Genomic DNA, 21428 nt, shown 5'->3' on the forward strand with positions numbered 1-21428 from the left:
TTGTCGGCGCGGACTCGGTGGGCCGAAGGGCCTGTTTCCGTGCTGTATCTCTAAACTAAACTAAAAACTAAAATATCCCGTCCACATGATGCACGGCACTGCAGTGGGGGCTGTGGGTCTCCCTCCTGCTCAATTTCAGGAGGGGACTCTGTCCCACTGGGGTGCTGCTCTGGCCATGGGCCCCTGCGGCTTTGCCGGCAGCTGTCCCCAGCCGTGTTTACTCGAGGGGGGGAGGGTTAGATCCCACCAGCCCGCCCCACAACCTGCCCTCGCTCATCAGGCCCGTCGGTGGAGTGCTCTGGGTTCATTTGGCCGGGAGGATGAAGGGTTGACTTCACTATTAGCCAGGTTGCCGGGGTGGGAGGTTGCAACCTTCACGTGGTCCACCCTGTTTCGACGAATGCAACCAACCTGGCGTGCTCAGCCAAATAAGATAAAATGGAACAAGTTGTCCGACAACTTTAGGCTGTGCACGCCATACGCAAGAACAAGAAGCTTGGTTGCCAGCACCGCTCTCATCTCTCGCACGGAGCCAGAGGGTTAGGTCCCCTCCGGCAGTCAACAGCATAATCCAGCAGACAAGAGCATAAATGCCCATAAATAAAATTATCTGTAAATACACATAGTGCTGGAGCAACTCAGCATGTCTGGGTAACTGGAGAAAAGGGATGGGTGCCAATTTGGGCCGGGACCCTTCTTTGGACATTATCTTCATTCATTGTATCAAGCAATTCAATCCATTCACTGACAATATATCAATGTCCCACCAATGATTCATCTCCAAACATATCAATAATAAGTTTGAGAGACCTCCCCCTCACTTCAGCACTCGAGACTCCCCCTCAGGTGTAGGAAGGACACCCTCTCCAAGACAGACGTCTTTCTTCCCAATAACCCTTTCGTGGCTTAAGCCCTCCCTTCACCACCTCGTTTGGATTCCATTTGGAATATTTTGGAGGACCAAGAACCAAGGAACTGCAGATGCTGGTTTACACCGAAGATAGACACAAAATGCTGGAGTAACTCAGTGGAACAGGCAGCATCTCAGGGGAGAAGGAATGGGTAAAGTTTCGGGTCGAGACCCTCCTCCATTCCTTCTATCCAGAGATGCTGCCTGTTCAGTTGAGTTACTCCAGCATTATGTGTCCATCCCCAGGAAAAACAAATTCTCCCAAGCTAATCGCACTGCAGCACCCTCTCCCCGTATCAATCCCTGTATCATTCCCGTGTTTCCCCATCTTTCCCCAATGTTAATGTTAGCAGTCAGAAGAAGGGTGCAGATTGAAACATCTCCGATACATTATCTCCTGAGATGCAGCCTGGCCTGCTGAGTTATTCCAGCACTCTGTGCCTTCAATAGCCTTGAATCCTGAAGTAAGTTCCCACCTCAATTGGACAATGACATCTCTCTCTGTTCACACTCGACCCCCTCAGGCTGGGAGGTCTCCCAGATCAAAGACTGGGTCATATCCTTTCTCCAGCCCTTCAGACCCTTGCAGCATTGAATGGAATATTGTTTTAAGCTTAGCTGCGCACCACAATCTGACTGCTGAGGCCACAACAAAAGGATTCCCCAGTATAAACAAGCCTCTCTGCTCTTGCAAGCCAGACACCTACTTGTTTGTTCAGACTAATAGAGATTAGTCCAATCCACATCAGCCAAGGCATGAGGAGCTGTTCCAGGTCCTCCGAGTGTTTCCCGCCCGCATCTGTTTATGCTGCAAGATCATCAGTTAAACCGCAGGCCTGCATTCCATGCCTTTGTCAGCTCTGGGCTCTGCTATTCCACTTGGCTGGTGAGGGGAAGGGCTCGATGCATGGTTGCACCCTCCATCCCACTGCCCACCGTGGTGAAGACCATCATTGTCGCCAGACTACTGAACGTGGTGAACACTGACCCGGTCCATCACAGGTACTGACCTCCCCACCCTCGAAGGGATTTATAGCAGTCGCTGCCTCAAAAAGGCAACCAGCATCATCAATGACCCACACTACCCTAGCCACACGCTCATTTCACCCCTGCCATTGGGAAGAAGGTACAGGAGCCTGAAAACTATAATGGCCAGGTTCAGGAACAGCTTCTTCCCTACAGCCATCAGGCTATTAAGCGCTACAACCTCCAATAAGCTCTGAACTACAAGACTTGGTTTTGTCTTTATATATACTGTATATATACATATCATATGATCATATGATATGTATATATGTATATTATAATCAATATATATCTATATATATATATACCCACACAATTAACTTTCTTTTTCTCTTGTATATTATGTTGTTCACAATGTACTATATTTACATATTCTGTTGTGCTGGATTTCCTGCTAGATTTTACACTGCCTCAGCCAACATAATTTGAGGACTATCTGAAGAAAGGTCTTGACCCGAAACGTCGCCTATGCCTTCCTTCTAGATGCTGCCTCGCCCGCTGAGTTTCTCCAGCATTTTTGCCTACAATAGATTTTCCAGCATCTGCAGTTCCTTCTTAAACTTAACTATTTATTCCCTGGTCATTTCCACTTCGTCCCTATCCCATCAGGAAGAAGACACAAAAGCTAGGAAACATGTATCGCCAGATTCAGGAACAGCTTCTCACTGCTGTTATCACACTACTGAACGTTCCTCTCATAAGCTGAAGGTGTTGTCCCCATCCTCCAACCTACCTCATTGTGACCCTTGCGCTTTTTGTTAATCTCCATGTTCTCCACTGCTGTAGCACTGACATGATGTAACACTATATTCTGCACTCTGATATTTTCCTCTTTGTACTGCCTGTTGTACTTGTATATGGCTTGATTGTAGTCGTCTATAGAATGATGTGTTGAGGTTTATTATTGTCACGTGCACCGAGGTACAGTGAAAAGCTTTATTTAGCATTCTATCCAAACAGTCCAGAGAATAACATACATACTTCGAGCCAGCTCTGCTATTCACTGTGAAACATAGGAAATAGGTGCAGGAGTAGGCCATTCGGCCCTTCGAGCCTGCACCGCCATTCCATATGATCATGGCTGATCATAAACACGGCTGATCTTCCACGATCAGTGGATGTGTGTGTGTGTGTGTGTGTGTGTCTGTGTTAGACACAAAATGCTGGAGTAACTCAGCAGGACAGGCAGCATCTCTGGAGAGAAGGAATATGTGACATTTTGGGTCGAGACCCCTCTACAGACTGAACCACAACAAGGTACAAATGCTTGACCCCAGCTACTGAGTTGGATGATCAGCCATGATCATATTGAATGGTGGTGCAGGCTCGAAGGGTCGAATGGCCTACTCCTGCACCTACTTTCTATGTTTCTATCTGTGGAGAAATTGGTTAGCACGCAACAAAAGCCTCTCACCGTAACTCAGTGCACATAACAATAAGCTAAACCCAACTCAACAGAGCAGGAAATGATCACTCTGAAGAAGGGTCTCGACCCGAAACGTCACCCATTCCTTCTCTCCAGAGATGCTGCCTGTCCCCCTGAGTTACTCCAGCATTTTGTGTCTATCTTCGGTATAAACCAGCATCTGCAATTCCTTGCTACAGTGTATAGATGACAATTCGGGTTGAGACCCTTCTTGAGACCCACAACTTTGAATTTTCGCCCGGGGTGAAGAGTGCGTTTGAAACCGAAAAATCTAGCGGTAGCCAGAGGAGGAATTTAATAAAACTAAGATGAACCAGGTTAAATGGTGGTATCGACATTTACCTTTCTCTCCAGCTCCACGAAACACAGGCCTTGTCAAAGATCTTTGGCCCCTGCTCCATCCCCTTCCTACAGCCAGTGATGGGGATGGGGGGGGGGGGGGGGGGGGGGGGGGGGGGAAGCTCGGTCGGTCAGCCTGATCGGGCTGATTAGCTGCAATCCACATCTTCAGAGGGACAATGAATAAACAAATGTCTGTCTGGTTCTCACAGCAGCAACAAGGAGCTTAGTGGATCACCTTGTGGGCAAGCAACAGCTTGCAGCGCTCAGATCAAGTACTTAGACAGCGAGGATGTGCAGGGGTTTGACTGATTTGAATTGATACCTAAAACCCATCTCATAATCTCAGAACGATCTACGTTAAGTGCCATAAGCCATCTTGTTCTTCCTCTCATTGATGATTTGCATAGTCATTACAGGATCATTGATATTTAAACACTCTCTCAGACATTAATCCGCCAATTACTACAGCCTTTAAAAGTTTGCCTGGCAAGTGAACCTAGGCTAGAAAGGTTTTAATCACCAGTTTGCTTGATTGGGGCGTGAGTGGGATACAGTGCTAACCAAAGATCTTTGGTGCTAACATCCAGTGAGTTTATAGCTTTAAGGTGAGAGGGGGAACATTTAGTTATCTTTAAAAGATGAGAGGGACAAAGTTTAAATAGCTTTAAGGTGAGGGGAAATATTTAATATCTTTAAGGTGAGAAGGGCAAAATGTAAATATATTTTTAGGACGGCTTTGAATATTTTCCTCCATCTATCTGGTAATCTGTTCAGAGTTTGAAATATTATATCTATTTCAATTGTCTGCTGTCAGGCAGGTATTTAAGATTAAATCATCACTGGCTATGGGTGAGGTACCAGATGAATGGAGGGCAGCAAATGTGCAGGAAGGAACTGCAGATGCTGGTTTAAAATAAAGATAAACACAAAATGCTGAAGTAACTCAGCGGGTCCAGAGCATATCTTTCATTATCATCTTATATCACTCCTTTTCCTTTTCCCTAACTAGTCTGAAGAAGGGTCTCGACCAGAAACGTCACCCATTCCTTCTCTCCAGAGATGCTGCCTGTCCCGCTGAGTTACTCCAGCTTTTTGTGTCTATTGTCAGGCAGCATCTCTGGAGAAAAGGAATGGGTGGAATGTCAGCCAATGTGGTACCTTGATTGAAGAAAAGCAGCTGGGATAAGCCAAGTAACTATAGGCCTGTGAGCCTAACGTCAGTGGTAGCAGAAGCTCCTTAGAGAGATCAGTGTATCTTCTCCACACTGTATCTCTAGAGAACATGCATAGGTGATGTTTTGGGTTGGGGCCGTTCTTTAGACTGATTGTAGGGGGGGGGTCATAGGGAGACAAAGCTGACAAGTGATAGATGGATACAGGTAGGGGAGGTTAATGATTGGCAGATCTTTGGACAAAGGCCATAGATGAAAAGACGAAACAATGTGACATAACGAGATAAGGATAGAAGTGGCACAAAATGGGAAGCCAGAGATAGGAATGTAGGTGGAAGGGGAGGGGGGAGAATGGGGAAATTGAAAAATGGGTCCGCATCCAGATGGAGCACAGGGAAGAGTGGGGAAAAGAGGGGGGTGGGGAAGTGACCGATGATTACAATGGATGACTTGCTCCAACCTAAATCTGTCACAACGAGGTCCATAATAACATGGGAAGACTGCAACTGGCTACTGGAATTATTTTAATTTCCCTTTCCAATTCACGAGGCTTGTTTCGGGGAGGAACATCAGATCTCATTGTTAAAATGTAGAGTGATCAACATGATCAGGACAGGCCATTTTCCACATTTCAACTTTCATCTCAATTTTATGTTGAAAATAAAATCTCCATTACTTCCATATATCTTTACATTAATATATTTTGCTCTCAGGATATTGCAGACTATCTTGGTGGAAAGTAAATTACTGATTTTCTTATGAATGGGTTTTCATTGGGCTCAATTTTCCCATTTCATGGTAATTTTCCTCTGCCAATGCATAACATGTTGATTAATTACCTAAGTTTTATGAGCATGCAGATTCCTGTCGCACTGAAGTCAATTTATTCAGGAGAGGTTTTGTTTAAGTGATGGTGGCACAGTGGCGCAGAGGTAGATTTGTTGCCCTACAGTGCCAGAGACTCAAGTTCAATTCTGAGTACGGGTGCTGTCTGTACAGAGTTTGCATGTTCTCCTTGTGACCGCATGGGTTCTCTCCGGGTGCTCCGGTTTCCAAAGACATACAGTTTTGTAGGTTAAATGGCTTTGGTAAAATTGTAAATAGTCCTAACTGTGTCGGACAGTGTTAGTGTATGGGGTGATTGCAAGGTGACGCAGTTTCGGTGGGCCGAAGGGCCTGTTTCCACACTATCTCTAAACTAAACTAAACTAAATACGAGTGCCTAGTGCAACGAATATTTTTAAATAAGCTCTGGTGCTATAATAGATAGACAATTGTTCTTGAGGAGAAAGTATGAGGAGATCATGACGCCATTCTAATAAAGTGCTTAGTCAAGACACAACAAGTTCAAATGAATTAATCTCATTTTATTTCATTGGCTTTCCTTGTCCCTCTCTTTTCCCTCCCTCTCAACAAAAATTACATCTCTGAAAGGTTAGCCTTTGGCCTTGATCACCAAAGGAGTTTTAAATTGAAACCAGGTTAAATAGATCAAGAACCCATGAGACTGCCCCTCTTTCACAACGGTTGATGCCAATTAGAACAGCAGATGCTCTGCCACGTAAAGCACGTGCACTTTTCACAGCATTTGATGGAAATGTCACTGTCTGTAGATTCGCAGAAGTGGGTGGATTCCATCGATGGGAAAAAAAAAGTTTGCTGGTGGCTTGGAAAAGACGTCTGGGCTGGTGCAAAGGCCCAAATGGAGAGGGTCCGGGACCAAATCCTCTCACCCTGGAGAAGACCACATGGTGTTCCTTAAATGTCCATCTCAAATTGGGCGTCATCTCCTATTACAGAAAACAGAAAGAATGCCATGATCTTCTCATCACTAAATTCAATCAATAATTAATAAACATGTGGAGTTTTTTTTCCTCAGTCCCCTGGTCCCTCCATCTTCACCAACTATCCCAAATAACTCAGTCAATAATCAGTGCTGGTTTCCGACTTCTTGTCGGCACCTGTACTCCACATGGATAAAGACGGTTGCCTTTTTCGGCGCTACCTACCACAATAGGTTTCATATCCTCACATGCACATATCTCATTTAATGGTGAACGATACTGCGAATCCTGCTGATGATCTTTTCTGGCCCATTAATAGGTTGACATGGTGGCCTGGCAGTAGAGTTACTGCCTTACAGCGCCAGAGACCTGGGTTCGATCCTGACTACGGGGTGCTTGTCTGTATGGAGTTTGTACGTTCTCCCCGTGACCTGCTTGGGTTTTCACCGAGATTTTCGGTTTCTCCCCACACTCCAAAGACGCAAGGGTTTGTAGGTTAATTGGCTTGGTATAAATGTAAAATTGTCCCTAGTGTGTAGGGTAGTGTTAATGTGTGGGGAGGAGTCAAAGGAGGAGGTATAGCGACAGGTGTCGCATCTTCTGCGGGTGCAGGGGAAGGTACCTGGGAGGGGGTGGTTTGGGTGGGAAGGGATGAGATAACCAGGGAGTTGTGGAGGGAACGGTCTCTGCGGAAGGCGGAAAGTGGTGGAGATGGGAAAATGTGCCTAGTGGTGGGATCCCGTTGGAAGTGGCGTAAATTTTGGAGGATTATGTGTTGTATGGACGGCTGATGGGTGTTGTCTGTACCGGAGTTTGTACGTTCTCCCCGTGACCACGTGGGTTTCCTCCCACACTCCAAAGACGTACAGGTTTGTAGGTTAATTGGCTTCTGTAAATTGTCCCTAGTGTGTAGGATAGTGCTAGCGTACGGGGTGATCGATAGTTGGCGTGGACTTGGTGGGCCGAAGGGCCTGTTTCCATGCTACATCTCTAAAGTCTAAAGCCTAATACACAAGGAAGTAATTTTTAGCCCATCAAAACATCCATCGTTCGCTGTGATCTGAGCAATAGTCTAATCTTCATCCATACCACCAGCTGCCTTCTCTTCGTGGCTGTTTACATGGTTCACCACTGGCTTCACCTTCTCTGTGGTATTGGGATTTGTGACACCTGGGATGTTGGGAAGATCACGCGGAGGAGTCCTGGCCACAGGGGAGTTGCGGCATTCCATGAGGAACTTGCGGTCATAAATAATACGGGTGCCTGGAACACAACAGCAAAGCACTCGTCACAATAGCAACTGAGAGTTCCTCTTTGTAACTGAGATAGCTTTTATGGAATACAGTTACTTTTCTTCCTGTAGGAAGATTCCGACTATCTGAAAACATTCCACTTGAGTTCAAGAAAAGCAGATTGCTTCATCTCAATAGCTGGCATTAGTGCCATTACGCTTGTATCCTGCACAAAGTGAAAGGCAACAATTCCATGTCAAATTTTACGCCTGTTCACAGCTCAAGACTAATATGTAAAATCTCTGCACACACAGTCAAACTCTGTGGAGAGTGTAAGGTGCTCTCCCCAATCAGGCCTTTATGGTAGAGTGGCCACTCCTCAGTAAAAGGCACATGGCAGCCTGCTTGGAGTTTGCCAAAAGGCACCTAAAGGACTCTCAGACCATGAGGAACAAGATTTTCTGCTCTGATGATTCCAACATTGAACTCTTTGGCCTGAATGCCAAGAGTCACGTCTGGAGTATTTTTTTACTCTTGGAAATTTTTCACAGGTACCCGCTACGTACATTCTATGTACTTACCACGAGTTTGATTTTTTTTAATACTCGGGAGAGCACTTGGTGACTCATGCCCAAGTACACTGTCAACATGCATAGGCATGTTACATTGGCAGGGAAAGATAGTCTTACTCACATCCAGTTTCAGGAACAAATTTCAGGTCAAATGTCACCATAAAAGGACACAAATTGCTGGTGTAACTCAGCAGGTCAGGCAGCATCCTCAGAGAAACATGGACAGGCGATGTTTTGGGTCAGGACCCTTCTTCAGACTTGTTTGAAGAAGGGTCCCAAACTGAAACATCACCTAGAACATCACCTAGAGTCCAAAGAAGGGTCCCGACCCAAAACATCACCTACCCATGTTCTCCTTGGATGCTGCCTGACCAACTGAGTTACTCCAGCACTTTGTGCCTTATTTTGTAAACCAGCACCTACAGTTCCAACCACAACTGAAAACCGTTTGATGATAATAACCCATTTCTTCAAAAATGTTTGTATTTTCATATGTGATTAGTTACAAAAATTACAACTCTGTAAATGCATCTATCTGGCAATGATTGATAAGATGTGAAAATTATCCTATGTTAATATATCTTTAAGCAAGAAGCAGGTCCACATGAATTGGCTTTGCACATATCATCGCTCCTATTTAAACACATGGAACTTCAAGCTTGGATAACAATGTCTTTAATTAACCTTTTGGTTGTCCTGTGCATTACAGCAGGTATAACATGACAAAATTGTTTTGCAAGTGCAAGATGCATAGGTCACACTGGAGTTTAGATGTGTGTTGTTGACAACAATGCAAAAATACTCCTGCTACACTGATTATAACTGTGAAATTTATATATTCAATTTCAACTCTGTAATGCTTAACGACATAAAGAACTTAATTGTTATTAACTCACACAGGAGACGGCAGGTAGAACAAGGAACTGCAGAAGCTGGTTTTCCAAGGAAAGACACAAAATGCCAGCCTGAACAAGATATCATCTCTCCATGTTCTCCGGGGATGCTGCCTGATCTGCTGACTTACTCCATCATTTTGTATCTTTCCTAGTAGACAGTGAGATTTCTCCAGATGTGGCAAGGGCTATAGTTTTAACACAGTTTTGAACATATTTTATGATGTGACAGCACGATAGCGCAGCAGTGAGTTGCTGTTGTACAGCGCCAGATACCTGGGTTCGATCCTGACTGCGGGTGCTGTCAGTACGGAGTTTGCATGTTCTCCCTGTGACCTGCATAGGTTTTCTCCGGTTTCCTCACACACTCCAAAGACATACAGGTTAATTAGCTTGGTATAATTGTAAATTGTCCCTGGTGTGCAGAATATTATTTGTGTACGGGGTGATCGCTGATCAGCACAGACTTGTGGGCCGAAGGGCCTATTTCTGCCTGTATCTCTAAACTAAACAACTTCCTGCACTCGAACCTGATAGCTCAAGTGACTGCCAACTGATTCCCTACAATTGCTCTATTGACCAAATCAACAAGTAGATTTACCCGATTAGCTGTGTACTAATTCCCATCCCCACCACATTCAAAGGGGCAAATGATACAAACCTCTCAACATGGAAGCCCAACTGATCAACACCTTACTCAAGTTGTCTCAGGGGATCAAAGCAAAAAGGGATTAGCCACATCTTAATGTTCAATTACTCTATACTTCCCAGTGCCTTGACTAAGTTGTGACTCAACCATACCGTTGATCCAATTATCCCATTGCAATGCTTTACACTTTTGGTTATAGAGAGCTGAGAATGAGAACTCAGGGTCATTCTCTCATTAATTAATCGCAGGTAATGCCAGGCGTTGTCATTTAACAAAATAATCGCAGAGTAGCATTTCTTAAGTATGAAGAATTAACAGGAGTCTTCACAGATACAGTTTATTGAGTACTACTGATAGTAATCTGGAACAGATCATACCCCACATCCTCTGGAAAAACAGCATCCAGTCAAAGATAACAAGCAAACATTTATCTTCTCGTTAATTTTTAGTTCTGCTTCACCAGCAGACCTAATGCCTTGCTGAGGAACGTGATAATGAACAAGTTTCCAACTGCCAATTCATCTGTGTTGAAGGATAAGTTCTAGACTAATTAATAGAACTTATAAATTGTTCTAGTGGTCCCACCTACAAACGTTAACTGTTTGCACCTCAGTTGTAAATGAACACTGACAAAATCAGCTATCTCTGAACCTTATTCAGTGCAACAGTGAAGGATCAACGTTCATGTGCAAGGCCCCTGTGCGAGTATCTATCTGCTGGCCTTCCAGTTTAAAAGCGACACTGTGAGAAATTTGCAGCTGTAACAATTGCTGTACCGTGAACTAGAGAACGGAAGAGAAGTGACAGAGGCAGCTGACCAGACTTGTTTTTAGGGGAAATGGCAGAGGAGGTGGTAGAGGAGAGCTTAATAAGAAAGCTTACGTTGAGCGTTAGAGATCTGTGTCCTACTCACTCTGGACAATTTACAATTTATAGCAGCCAGTTAACCTTTAAACCTGCAAGTCTTTGGAATGTGGGAGGAAACCAGCGCACCCGGAGAAAACCCACGCTGTCACAGAGAGAGAACGTACAAAATCCTTACAGACAGCACCCGTAGTCAGGATCGAACCTGGGTCTCTGGTGCTGTAAGGCATCAACTCTACCGCTGCACCACTGTGCCGCCTTGTTTGTTCATCGTTAAACCCATGTCCACCATGTTTGTTAAATCTGCACTCCAGGAGCTTAGTGACAATCATCAGGATGTGAGTGGGTAACCGTATTAATGGGGACATGGGCATTAAAGGGCACTGTATCCGTTTTTGTGCGAATGGACAGCAGAGAACAAAGCTCTTTAATGGCAGGAAAACAAAACACGTCTCTGTAATTCCGTCAATATCCATTAGGGAGAGCAAGCAATCTGAGCTGTTCTCAGAGTGGCACATACTGAACAAATATTCCACTCGACAATCAATTCCTGACACAATTCCAATTTGTCTTCACCTCTGGCGTGACATCCAACACCAGACACGGTACACAATAATAACATTAAGTTAGTAGGGCTGAATCGTCAGCCAGTTATAAGAGCCACCAAAGCCACAGACTGAATCAAGCTGCCCATTAAAGGAATCCTTCTCTCCACAGATGCCGCCTGTCCCGCTGAGTTACTCTGGCTACCTTCGATTTAAACCAGCATTTGCATTTCTTTCTTACACATTTTGTCCACTCCACTGCAAAATCTCCTCAAGGTATGTCTACTTTGAAGAAGTTCTCCTCCTCTCCCCGACGAGAGTTAAGCAACATCCTCTCTCATTGCTCCCCCTCTGTGATTCCTCCTTCCCTCTGACTCTACGACCCATTCCTTCTCTCCAGAGGTGCTACCTGTCCCGCTGAATTACTCCAGCATTTTGTGCACATTAAAGGAACATGCTCGGATTGTACAGCAGCCAACAATAGATGCTATACTATGAATTGCTGCTACACATCAGATAGCCTATCAATAATGCATCAGAGATGGTGACTTTGAGTGATTGAACACCCAGCCCTGTTTTGCCACATTTCTTGTTGGATCACAATCAAATGCCATAACTACACTATTGCAAATATTAAGTGTACAAAAATAAATAATCCTACAGATGTCACCATTTCCAATTTTATAATCTGTGACACCAAACAGCCATAAATCAAACTTATTAATAACAGGTTAACAACTGCTAAATAATAAAATGAAATTACAGCAGCAAAAAACCTGAAACGGTGTATAAATGAATAGTGATTACAATTCCCTGCCAGGGAGGTTTATAGGGATAGGGCAGATTAGTTAAATTAGTTAAACACAATAAGTTTTTTTAATATCTTTGTAGCCTTGATGTCATCTTATGACAATACCTCCAAAATGTATAGGACTTCTTCTACTGTGGATTTTAAAACATGATTTTTGGTGCTCAAACACCTGGAATAATTTGAATGAAATCCTTTCCAATACGAGAAGAGTGTGGTGACCAGTACATATCTGAAGTCTAAACATTGAGTTATGAACTTAAAGGGGAAGAAAGTTTCGCAATGACCCTCAACTGTGCAAATCAACTAGCAGGTTTTAAAAATCTCTCACCTTGTGTCAAAGAGAAATGGCACACTACTTTGTTCCTTGTTAATTGATAAGAAAACCTCTCTGAAAATGTTCTGAATATATGATCATATATGAACAGGCTTTATGGTTGATCATTTGTGATCAGCATTCAGTCACTTGCATTTCATTAACTTGGTCAACAAATGTAACACTCTTGAAACATTGTTTCTCTCAATGTGCAATGTTGTGCATTTAATGTCAGATGTAAACTAAAGGCTGCGTTTTTGCTTTGTGGGCGTTGACGTGACGTTTTGTGCTGGCTTCTTACAGACAAGTTGGATTGATTGCAAGAGGCAAAAGTGCAGCACAGATACAATGATAACTTTGCTTGCAGCAGCATCAGAGGCAAATAAACACACAAAAAAACTAAATTATACATAAAATACGCTTAAATTCTACAAGACAAAAGAAGAATGCAAAAAAAAGACCGCAATTAGAAAAAAAAAACGAATAAACACGGTCTTTTTTTTAACACAGAAACATGGGTTGGAGAAACAGCACCTAATATCCGCTTGGGCAGCTTGCAGTATTGATTTCTCTAACTTCAAGTAACATTTGCTTTCCCTCTCCCTCTCTGTCCCTCCCAACCCCAGTTCTCCGACTAGTTTCACTGTTTTGCTGTGTGTCTGCCTCCTAGTCACCTTCCTCTATGTCAACAATGCCCTGGTTTAGTGGTTAGCGTCTGCTTCTATCTGTCCCTTCACACCTCGCCCATCCACATATCTCTGGTCTCCCTCACCCCTGACTCTCAGTTGAAAAAGGGTCTCGACCTGAAAAGTCACCCATTCCTTCTCTCAGATTCAGATTCAACTTTAATTGTCATTGTCAGTGTACAGTACAGAAACAACGAAATGCAGTTAGCATCTCCCTGGAAGAGCGACATAGAATATGATTTCAATAAATAAATCTATTTACATGCATACAGTCATAGTATTTTTCCTGTGGGAGGGGTGTCGGGGGGGATTGGCAGTCAACAGCCGCAGGGAAGAAGCTGTTCCTGGACCTGCTCAACATCTCTCCAAAGATGCTGAGTTACTCCAGCACTTTTTTGTTTATATTCGGTGTAAACCAGCATCTGCAGTTCCTTGCAGTTTTTCTTTGGCCTTCCATCACAGCTATGTGATGGATGTTTATGTAAAATGTAAATTATGTTGTGTCTGAGGTCTATTTGTGTGTAATGTATGGCTGCAGAAACGGCATTTCGTTTGGACCTCCAGGGGTCCAAATGACAATTAAATTGACTCTTGACTCTTGACTCTTGCTACTCGACAGGAGTTTCTAAGCGCAGACGTGATGACGGTGAGAGAAGGGTCACGGTGGGGTGGGAGGCGAGGACGGGGTTAGCAGGGCTCGGATGGGCCGAAGCCCCCGCGGCCTTACCTCCCGGGGTGGTGCTGAAGAGGGTGCCGCCGGGGGTGGTGCTGAAGTCGTGCGGCAGCTGCGCCGAGTCGCTGACGACCACCCTGCGGATGGTGGGAATGGCGCGGCTCTGCGTCTTGTGAGCTGGGCCGGACATCCTGGCGTCGCCTCAGCTGCTCGCACCTGACGGGAGGGGAAAGCTGGGCCTGATCCCTCTCTCACTCTCTCCCTCTCTCACTCACTCACTCACTCCCTCCGCCCTCCCCAGACCCAACCCAACCCAACCCCACTCCCTCACACTCGCAGCCAGGCCCCAGCTCCCCGCCACCACCCACAACATCCGCTCGCCCGTCGCTCGTCCACGGCAGCGGCGGAAAGAGCCGAGTCGCGTCGGCCGATCTGCTCCCTCCTCCCCCCCCCCCCCCCCCCGCCGCCTCCAGGGGCCGAGCCGAGCGTTACGTCATCTTCGGCCGATCTGACGTCAGTCGGGAATTGCGTCATCTTCGGCAGCGGGTCGGACCGAGTCGCTTCGGCCGATCTGACGTCACTCGGGAATTGCGTCATCTTCGGCAGCGGGTCGGACTAAGATCTTTGGGTCGGACCGAGTCGCTTCGGCCGATCTGACGTCAGTCGGGAATTGCGTCATCTTCGGCAGCGGGTCGGACCGAGTCGCTTCGGCCGATCTGACGTCAGTCGGGAATTGCGTCATCTTCTGCAGGGAGCCGAGGATCTTCGGCCGATCCGAGCGTTGCGTCACCGTAAGCGGCGGAGCGGTAAACACTTCGGGCCCAGGGACTGTCTTCCCAGACCCCAGAGCCGAGCGTTACGTCATCTTCCGAGTTGAGACGGAAAGAGCCGAACAGCTGGGCTACTGATCACCACAATGGAGAATGTTTACAAGTCCTCACTCTAGACACCAATCTGACTCTAATCCAAAATTAGTCTGCCTCTAAAGTCTGCATGCTGCAACTGTTTCAGCAGCTCTGCTTTAAAGAATGCAATGTTTTTTTTAAACCATAACCAATTAAGTAATACTGAGTAATTAAGTAAGCACTGAGTAATAGCTCTGCCACTGGCTCAGGCCACTTAAATCAGCTGCCCTGGACATTTTATGATTTTTTTTAAACTTGTATTTTAATGTTGCTTTTTTTACCTGCACTTTTTTTAAACTATTCGTACCATTCGTACTGTTTTTATCAGGAACTGGATTGTTTTTTTTATGCGTGAAATGTTTAAGTTTTTATGTGCGATGCTCCGGTATTCCCTGAGAAACGTCTTCTCATTTTGCACTGTACAATTGTTGCTTTGCATGATGACAATAAAAGGATGATAATCATAATGATAACCTGTTGAATAATGTATTTATATTGAAGAGTATGCACTGGTATTGCAAGAATGAAATTCTAACTTGCTACAGCTTGGCAGGCACAGTAAGTGCTACAAGACAATAAAGTAGTACTTGATGGGATAGATTTTTGTAACTGCACCTGTAGCTGGGAATATATTCAGTAAACCCTCGTTATTACGGACCTCTTTATAACAGAGGGTGGGTGTCAGAGGGTGGTGAATGTGGAATTCATCGCCACAGACGGCTGTGGAGGCCAAGTTATTTTTAAGGCGCAGGATGACAGATTCTTGATTAGTAAGGGTGTCAGGAGAATGGGGTTGATAGAAAGATAGATCATTCATGATTGAATGGCGGAGTAGACATGATGGGCCAAATGGCCTAATTCTAAAGTATTCAAGAGACAGTTAGATTTAGCTATTAGGGCCAACGGAATCAAGGGATATGGGGGGAAAACAGGAACGGGGTACTTTTGGGTGATCATACGCCATGATCATATTGAATGGCGGTACCGGCTCAAAGGTCCGAATGGCCTATTCCTGCACTTATTTTCTATGTTTCTAAATGTTCCTAAACACCATGGCAGCTTGTTCCATGCACTTACCACTTTTTTGCCCCTCAGGTTCCTATTAAATCTTTCCTCATCACCTTAAACCCATGTCCTCTGGTCCTCGATTCCCCTATTCTGGACCTTACCCTATATATTCCTGCACTTACTCCTTTGAAGAAGAAGCATTTGGAAGGCTTTTGGAGGGAAAAGGTAATCGAACACAATTGATGGGGGGTACACAAAAATGCTGGAAAAACTCAGCGGGTGCAACAACATCTATGGAGCGAAGGAAATAGGCAAAGTTTCAGGCCGAAACCGGCCCGAAACGTTGCCTATTTCCTTCGCTCCATAGATGCTGCTGCACCCGCTGAGTTTCTCCAGCATTTTTGTGTACCTTCGATTTTCCAGCATCTGCAGTTCCTTCTTAAACAATTGATGGGATTGATCTGCAAAGAGCTGGCATTGACCTGATGGGCTGAATGACTTGGCAGCATGGACAAACTGGGCTGAAGAGCCTGTTTCCGCGCTATATAAGAAGGCAACAATTCTTTGAATCTCTCAGGTTTCCGAGTTTGCTGGAAATGATGAAGAATCCAAACATCATTTGCCAGCTGTGTCAACTTGAACCCAGAGTTGCTAACTCTTCGTTGAGAGAAAGAAAGAATCAGACATGAAAACCAGGAGAGAAAATTTAAAGTGTGAGTCAATTCTGTCATTTGCATCTCATTGATTTCTGAACAGCATGCTTTGAAATTCAATCCCACTGCATTCTCACCTGCCAGCACTTGGTGAACAGACTTTCACGGAATCCAAACTTGTTAGGTTAACAAAATACCTTTAATTAAAATCTCTGTGAATTCGAGAACCCAATCACCTTGGCCATGCTTTCATTTTCACTCCTGCCATTGGGAAGAAGGTACAGGACTCAATCCAACAGGATAACTTGTCTCAACCCGAAACGTCACCCATTCCTTCTCTCCAGAGATGCTGCCTGTCCCGCTGAGTTGCTCCAGCATTTTGTGTCTATCTTCGGTTTATACCAGCATCTGCAGTTCCTTCCTATAACATGTAACATCCAGGTTACTTCTTTCAGAGAAGCTTTGTCACAAAACCATCAGGCTGTTGAACACTACGAACTCAAACTAAACTCAAAATTATGAACTGTCTCAGTTGCACCAGAGGCTTTGGGATTTGTTTTTTTGTTTGTTGCACTTTATTGTTTATTTTTTAAATAATTTTTAAATATTTGTTTATTATATTATCTATTGTCCTGTTTCAGTACATGACAATAAAACACTTTTGACTCTAAACATGACTTGGATGCGATAATTTAATTTTGCAGATGATGCATGCAGTGATTGATTGATGTTCACTGCATCAACTCTGCTGCATTAATGAACAGGGAAATTAGTTGTGTAGGAAACGTAGAAACAGAGAAAATAGGTGCAGGAGTAGGCCATTCGGCCCTTCGATCATCCAAAATCAGTACCCCATTCCTGCTTTCTCATATCCATTGATTCTCAGGTTACCCCTAAGAGCTCTATCTAACTCTCCCTTGAAAACATCCAGTGAATTGGCCTCTACTCCCTTCTGTGGCAGAGAATTCCTCAGATTCACAACTCTCTGGCTGAAAATGTTTTTTCCTCATCTCAGTCCTAAATGGCCTACCCCTTATTCTTAAACTGTGAACCCTGGTTCTGGAGCCCCCCCAACATCGGGACCATTTTTTACCACATCAAGCCTGTCCAATCCCTTTAGAATTTTATATGATTCTATAAGAACCCTCTCATCCTTCAAATTCCAGTGAATATCAGCCCAGTCGATCCATTCTGTAGAAGGAACTGCAGATGCTGGTTTAAACCGAAGATTGGCAAAAAAAAGCTGGAGAAAAGGAATAGGTGACTTTTTTGGGTGGAAACGTCTTCAGACCCTTCAGAAATAAGTTGTTAAGGCACTGCTACAGTTGACATTTTCCTGCTCAACATTACACAGCTTCCTGTCCAGTCACATTGTCACGGCATAAGCTATTTCGAAAGTTGTCCCCCAAGTTGTCCCCCAACTTCCTCCAGTTTGTATAGCGAAACCATAGGGCAGACTTTTTTTCTATTTATTTTCAAATGTTGCAACAGGATAACGTGCGGTCAACTACAATATCCCATATCATTTCCTATCAGCAGTGCTAATACTGTACCAGAGCTAAACAATGAGAAACACTTATCTAGAAGTACAGCACGGTAACATATTCCACTGCAGACCCCGTGACACAAATGTAATAAAAGCACTTTGGAAGTACGTGACTTACTTCAGTTAACTGGGATCTTAACCCTGTGCGATGCAATTTTGCAAGAGATTTTGGAGCACAGAATCTTAACAAAATGACAGAAACAGCAACAAAATAAATGCACGTGAAGCATTAATGTTTGCCATATTTTAATTTGATTAATAAGCACGTTAGCTTTTCACTGCTAATATAATTACATGGATGAAGGAATCAAAAACAGCACTTCTGGTTATCACTAATTTAGGAGATGCCACATGGAGATTGTACAACAATGTGCCAAACACAATGCCAAGCTAAACTAATCTCATCTGCCTGTACGCGATCCATATTCCTATATTCCTTGTGCCAACCGAAAGGCATTTTTAATAGCACTATTGAATCTGCTTCCACCACATCCCCAGGCAATGCATTCCAGATCCCCACCACTATATGTAAAAAAAAACTTGCCCCTCACATCTCCATTAAACTCCCCCCTCTCACCTTATAGTATGCCCTCTAGTGTTGAATATTGGTTGACATTTCTACACTGAGTTCCGACTGTCTACCCTATCTACGGTAGCATATAAAATTATGAGAGGCATAGATGGGGTAGACAGTCAGAACATTTTTCCCAGGACAGAAATGTCAAAAGACGAGAGGGCATAAGTGAGAGGGGCAAAGTTTAAACAAGACTAGACTAAGTGGGACCCGTTGGGTCCCAGCTTCACACGGGAGGGCTGGTCCCCCAACGCAATATTCCACCTCTCCACCAATTCCAATACACACACACACACTCATGCAGACACTCACACACAGACGCACACATACACATACACACACACACACACACAGACACACACACACTCATGCAGACACTCACACACAGACACACACACACACACACACACACAGACACATATACACATACACTCACATATACACTCACTCACACACACATGCGCACACACGCGCACACACACACGCGCACACACACGCGCACGCGCGCACACACACACACACACACACACACACACACTAACTCACACACACACTAACTCACACTCACACACACACTAACTCACACACCATATATATGACGTTAAACTTTCTTGAATCTACTCACAAGGCTGAGCGCGGCCTCTCCACTGTGGGGAGTCACGAAATGAGCGAGACTTTTGGGCTAAACACAGTCGGACATAATAAAGCATTTATTCCTTTCAAACACAATCGGACCTAATAAAGCATTTATTCCTTCCAAACACAGTCGGAACTAATAAAGCATTGCAGTTTCAAGCACAGGCAGGGCAGCAGGCCAAACAACTCATCGCATTGTCATTAAGGGCTAACAAATCATTTATTGCAAGTACATTGCAGACTCACAGTTCATTTGATTCACAGCTTAGAATTACAGTCGTGGCCTCTCCCTTGCGATCTTGCAGAGTGACTGACTCACGTCCAGGCATCTGGGGTTTTATAGTCCTGCCCCACCTCCCCCCAGAAGGGGCCTTACCTTCATCGCGGTGATTGACAGGCGAGAGGACCAATCAGCTGATCTCAAGGTTTTTTTTTAAACACTCATAACTTCTTTATTTTTCTTCGACAGGAAAAATCCTCGGGGCTGGCTCAGTGAAGAAGGGTTTCGGCCCAAATCGTTGCCTATTTCCTTCGCTCCATAGATGCTGCTGCACCCGCTGAGTTTCTCCAGCTTTTTTGTGTACCTAAACCACTAGAGGGCCTGGAGAGGTCTTTGTCACTTTACAAGTTGATAAAATCCCGAGGAGCTGTATTCCACAGCTGGTTGGAACATCTGGTATTGATGCCCGGCACAGGCATTTGACAGGCAATGCATTTCATTGTCTCTGTACTGTACACTGACAATGACAATTAAAATTGAATCTGAATCTGAATCTGAACTGTGCTTTAGAACTGAATGCGTCACTGTAAGTCTGTGGTGCACAACAATACAAATAATCGACAAGAAGACTGCGAGGTCCAGAGCTAGTTTCTTTTTTTAATACATGAACATTTGCACGTGCCAGCTAATTCCACCTCCTCGTTCTCCGTTCAGCAATACAGAAGCAACACCAAACCGGTACAAAAATATTTCTTCGCAATGAAAATATCTAACAGCAATTATCAATTGAAGATAAGAAAAGACAATACATTAATTCATCGTGTTCACTACATTTAGCAGTTGTCTTACATTAAAATATCTAATAATAATAAGGTATAAATTGACATATTGCACAACCAGGATTGAGCAGTGCCCGTGGTATCTAGCACTTTAGAATTGTTTAAAGACCTGACAGTGGAAAACGAATGACAGAAAGATGAGGGAGACTAACCCAACCTGCCCATCGGCTAATTCGTTTTTGTTTTAGTGTTAGTGTTAGGGACACAGCACGGAAACAGGCCCTTTGACCCACGAGTCCACACCAGCCAGCAATCCCCGCACATTAACACTATCCTACACACACTAGGGACAATTTACACTTATACCAACCCTATTAACCCACAGCCTTTGGAGTGTGGGAGGAAACCGAAGGTCTCAGAGAAAACCCACGGGGTCACGGGGAGAACGTACAGATGACACCCATAGTCGGGATCGAACTTGGGTTTCTGGCGCTGCAAGTGCTGTAATGTCCCTGTCCCACTTAGGACACCTGAACGGAAACCTCTGGAGACTTTGCGCCCCACCCAAGGTTTCCGTGCGGTTCCCGGAGGTTGCAGGTGGTTGCCGGAGGTTGAAGGTAGTGGAAGCAGGTAGGGAGACTGACAAAAACCTCCGGGAACCGCACGGAAACCTTGGGTGGGGGCGCAAAGTCTCCAGAGGTTTCCGTTCAGGTTTCCTAAGTGGGACAGGGGCATAAGGCAGCAACTCTACTGCTACGCCACCATGCTGCCCTAATTAGAGATGGTTTTATACCGTGCCTGCTCTCCTCCATCTTTGATCCCATGCACATTCTCGATTTTCATCACTCCACTGATCATCGACTTGCCTTCAGCCTCCAAGGGCATAAACTCTGGGAATCCCATTCCAAAATCTCCCGTGCCTCCTCTGTTAATGAACTCTTAAACCTTTCCTCATTGCTCCAGCTCTTGGCCACCTGTGCCGGCATCTCCTAACGTCGCTGGGCGTCACATTGAGTTTGTCAACACTCCCGTGGAGCTCCAGGCAATGTTTTTCCAAGCTTTACAAATTGCTCCTGCACTCTCACATTTCACTCTCAATTGGAGCCAACTCAATTGGAGTAAAACTGCCGATCCCTGGGATCTCCTGCCTGGCCAGTAAGGTTCACACTATCTCTCCCTAAAGACTTCCCAATTCAGAATTTGCAATCT

The 21428-nt window shown here is 44.7% G+C and overlaps 1 protein-coding gene across 1 annotated transcript; it reads right to left on the reverse strand.

Annotated features, from left to right (window-relative positions):
- Positions 1-6228: 6228 nt before the first annotated feature.
- Positions 6229-14202, reverse strand: LOC129713240 (eukaryotic translation initiation factor 4E-binding protein 1-like). The gene is made up of 3 exons (XM_055662177.1): positions 13953-14202; positions 7750-7923; positions 6229-6666 (listed from the first exon to the last, which is right to left on the reverse strand). Exons 1-3 carry the CDS (start codon positions 14086-14088, stop codon positions 6635-6637), a joined length of 342 nt encoding a protein of 113 aa, XP_055518152.1. The 5' UTR covers positions 14089-14202; the 3' UTR covers positions 6229-6634.
- Between the last annotated feature and the right edge of the window lie 7226 nt (positions 14203-21428).

The sequence above is a fragment of the Leucoraja erinacea genome, chromosome 35 (genome assembly GCF_028641065.1).
Source record: "Leucoraja erinacea ecotype New England chromosome 35, Leri_hhj_1, whole genome shotgun sequence".
NCBI lineage: Eukaryota > Metazoa > Chordata > Chondrichthyes > Rajiformes > Rajidae > Leucoraja > Leucoraja erinaceus.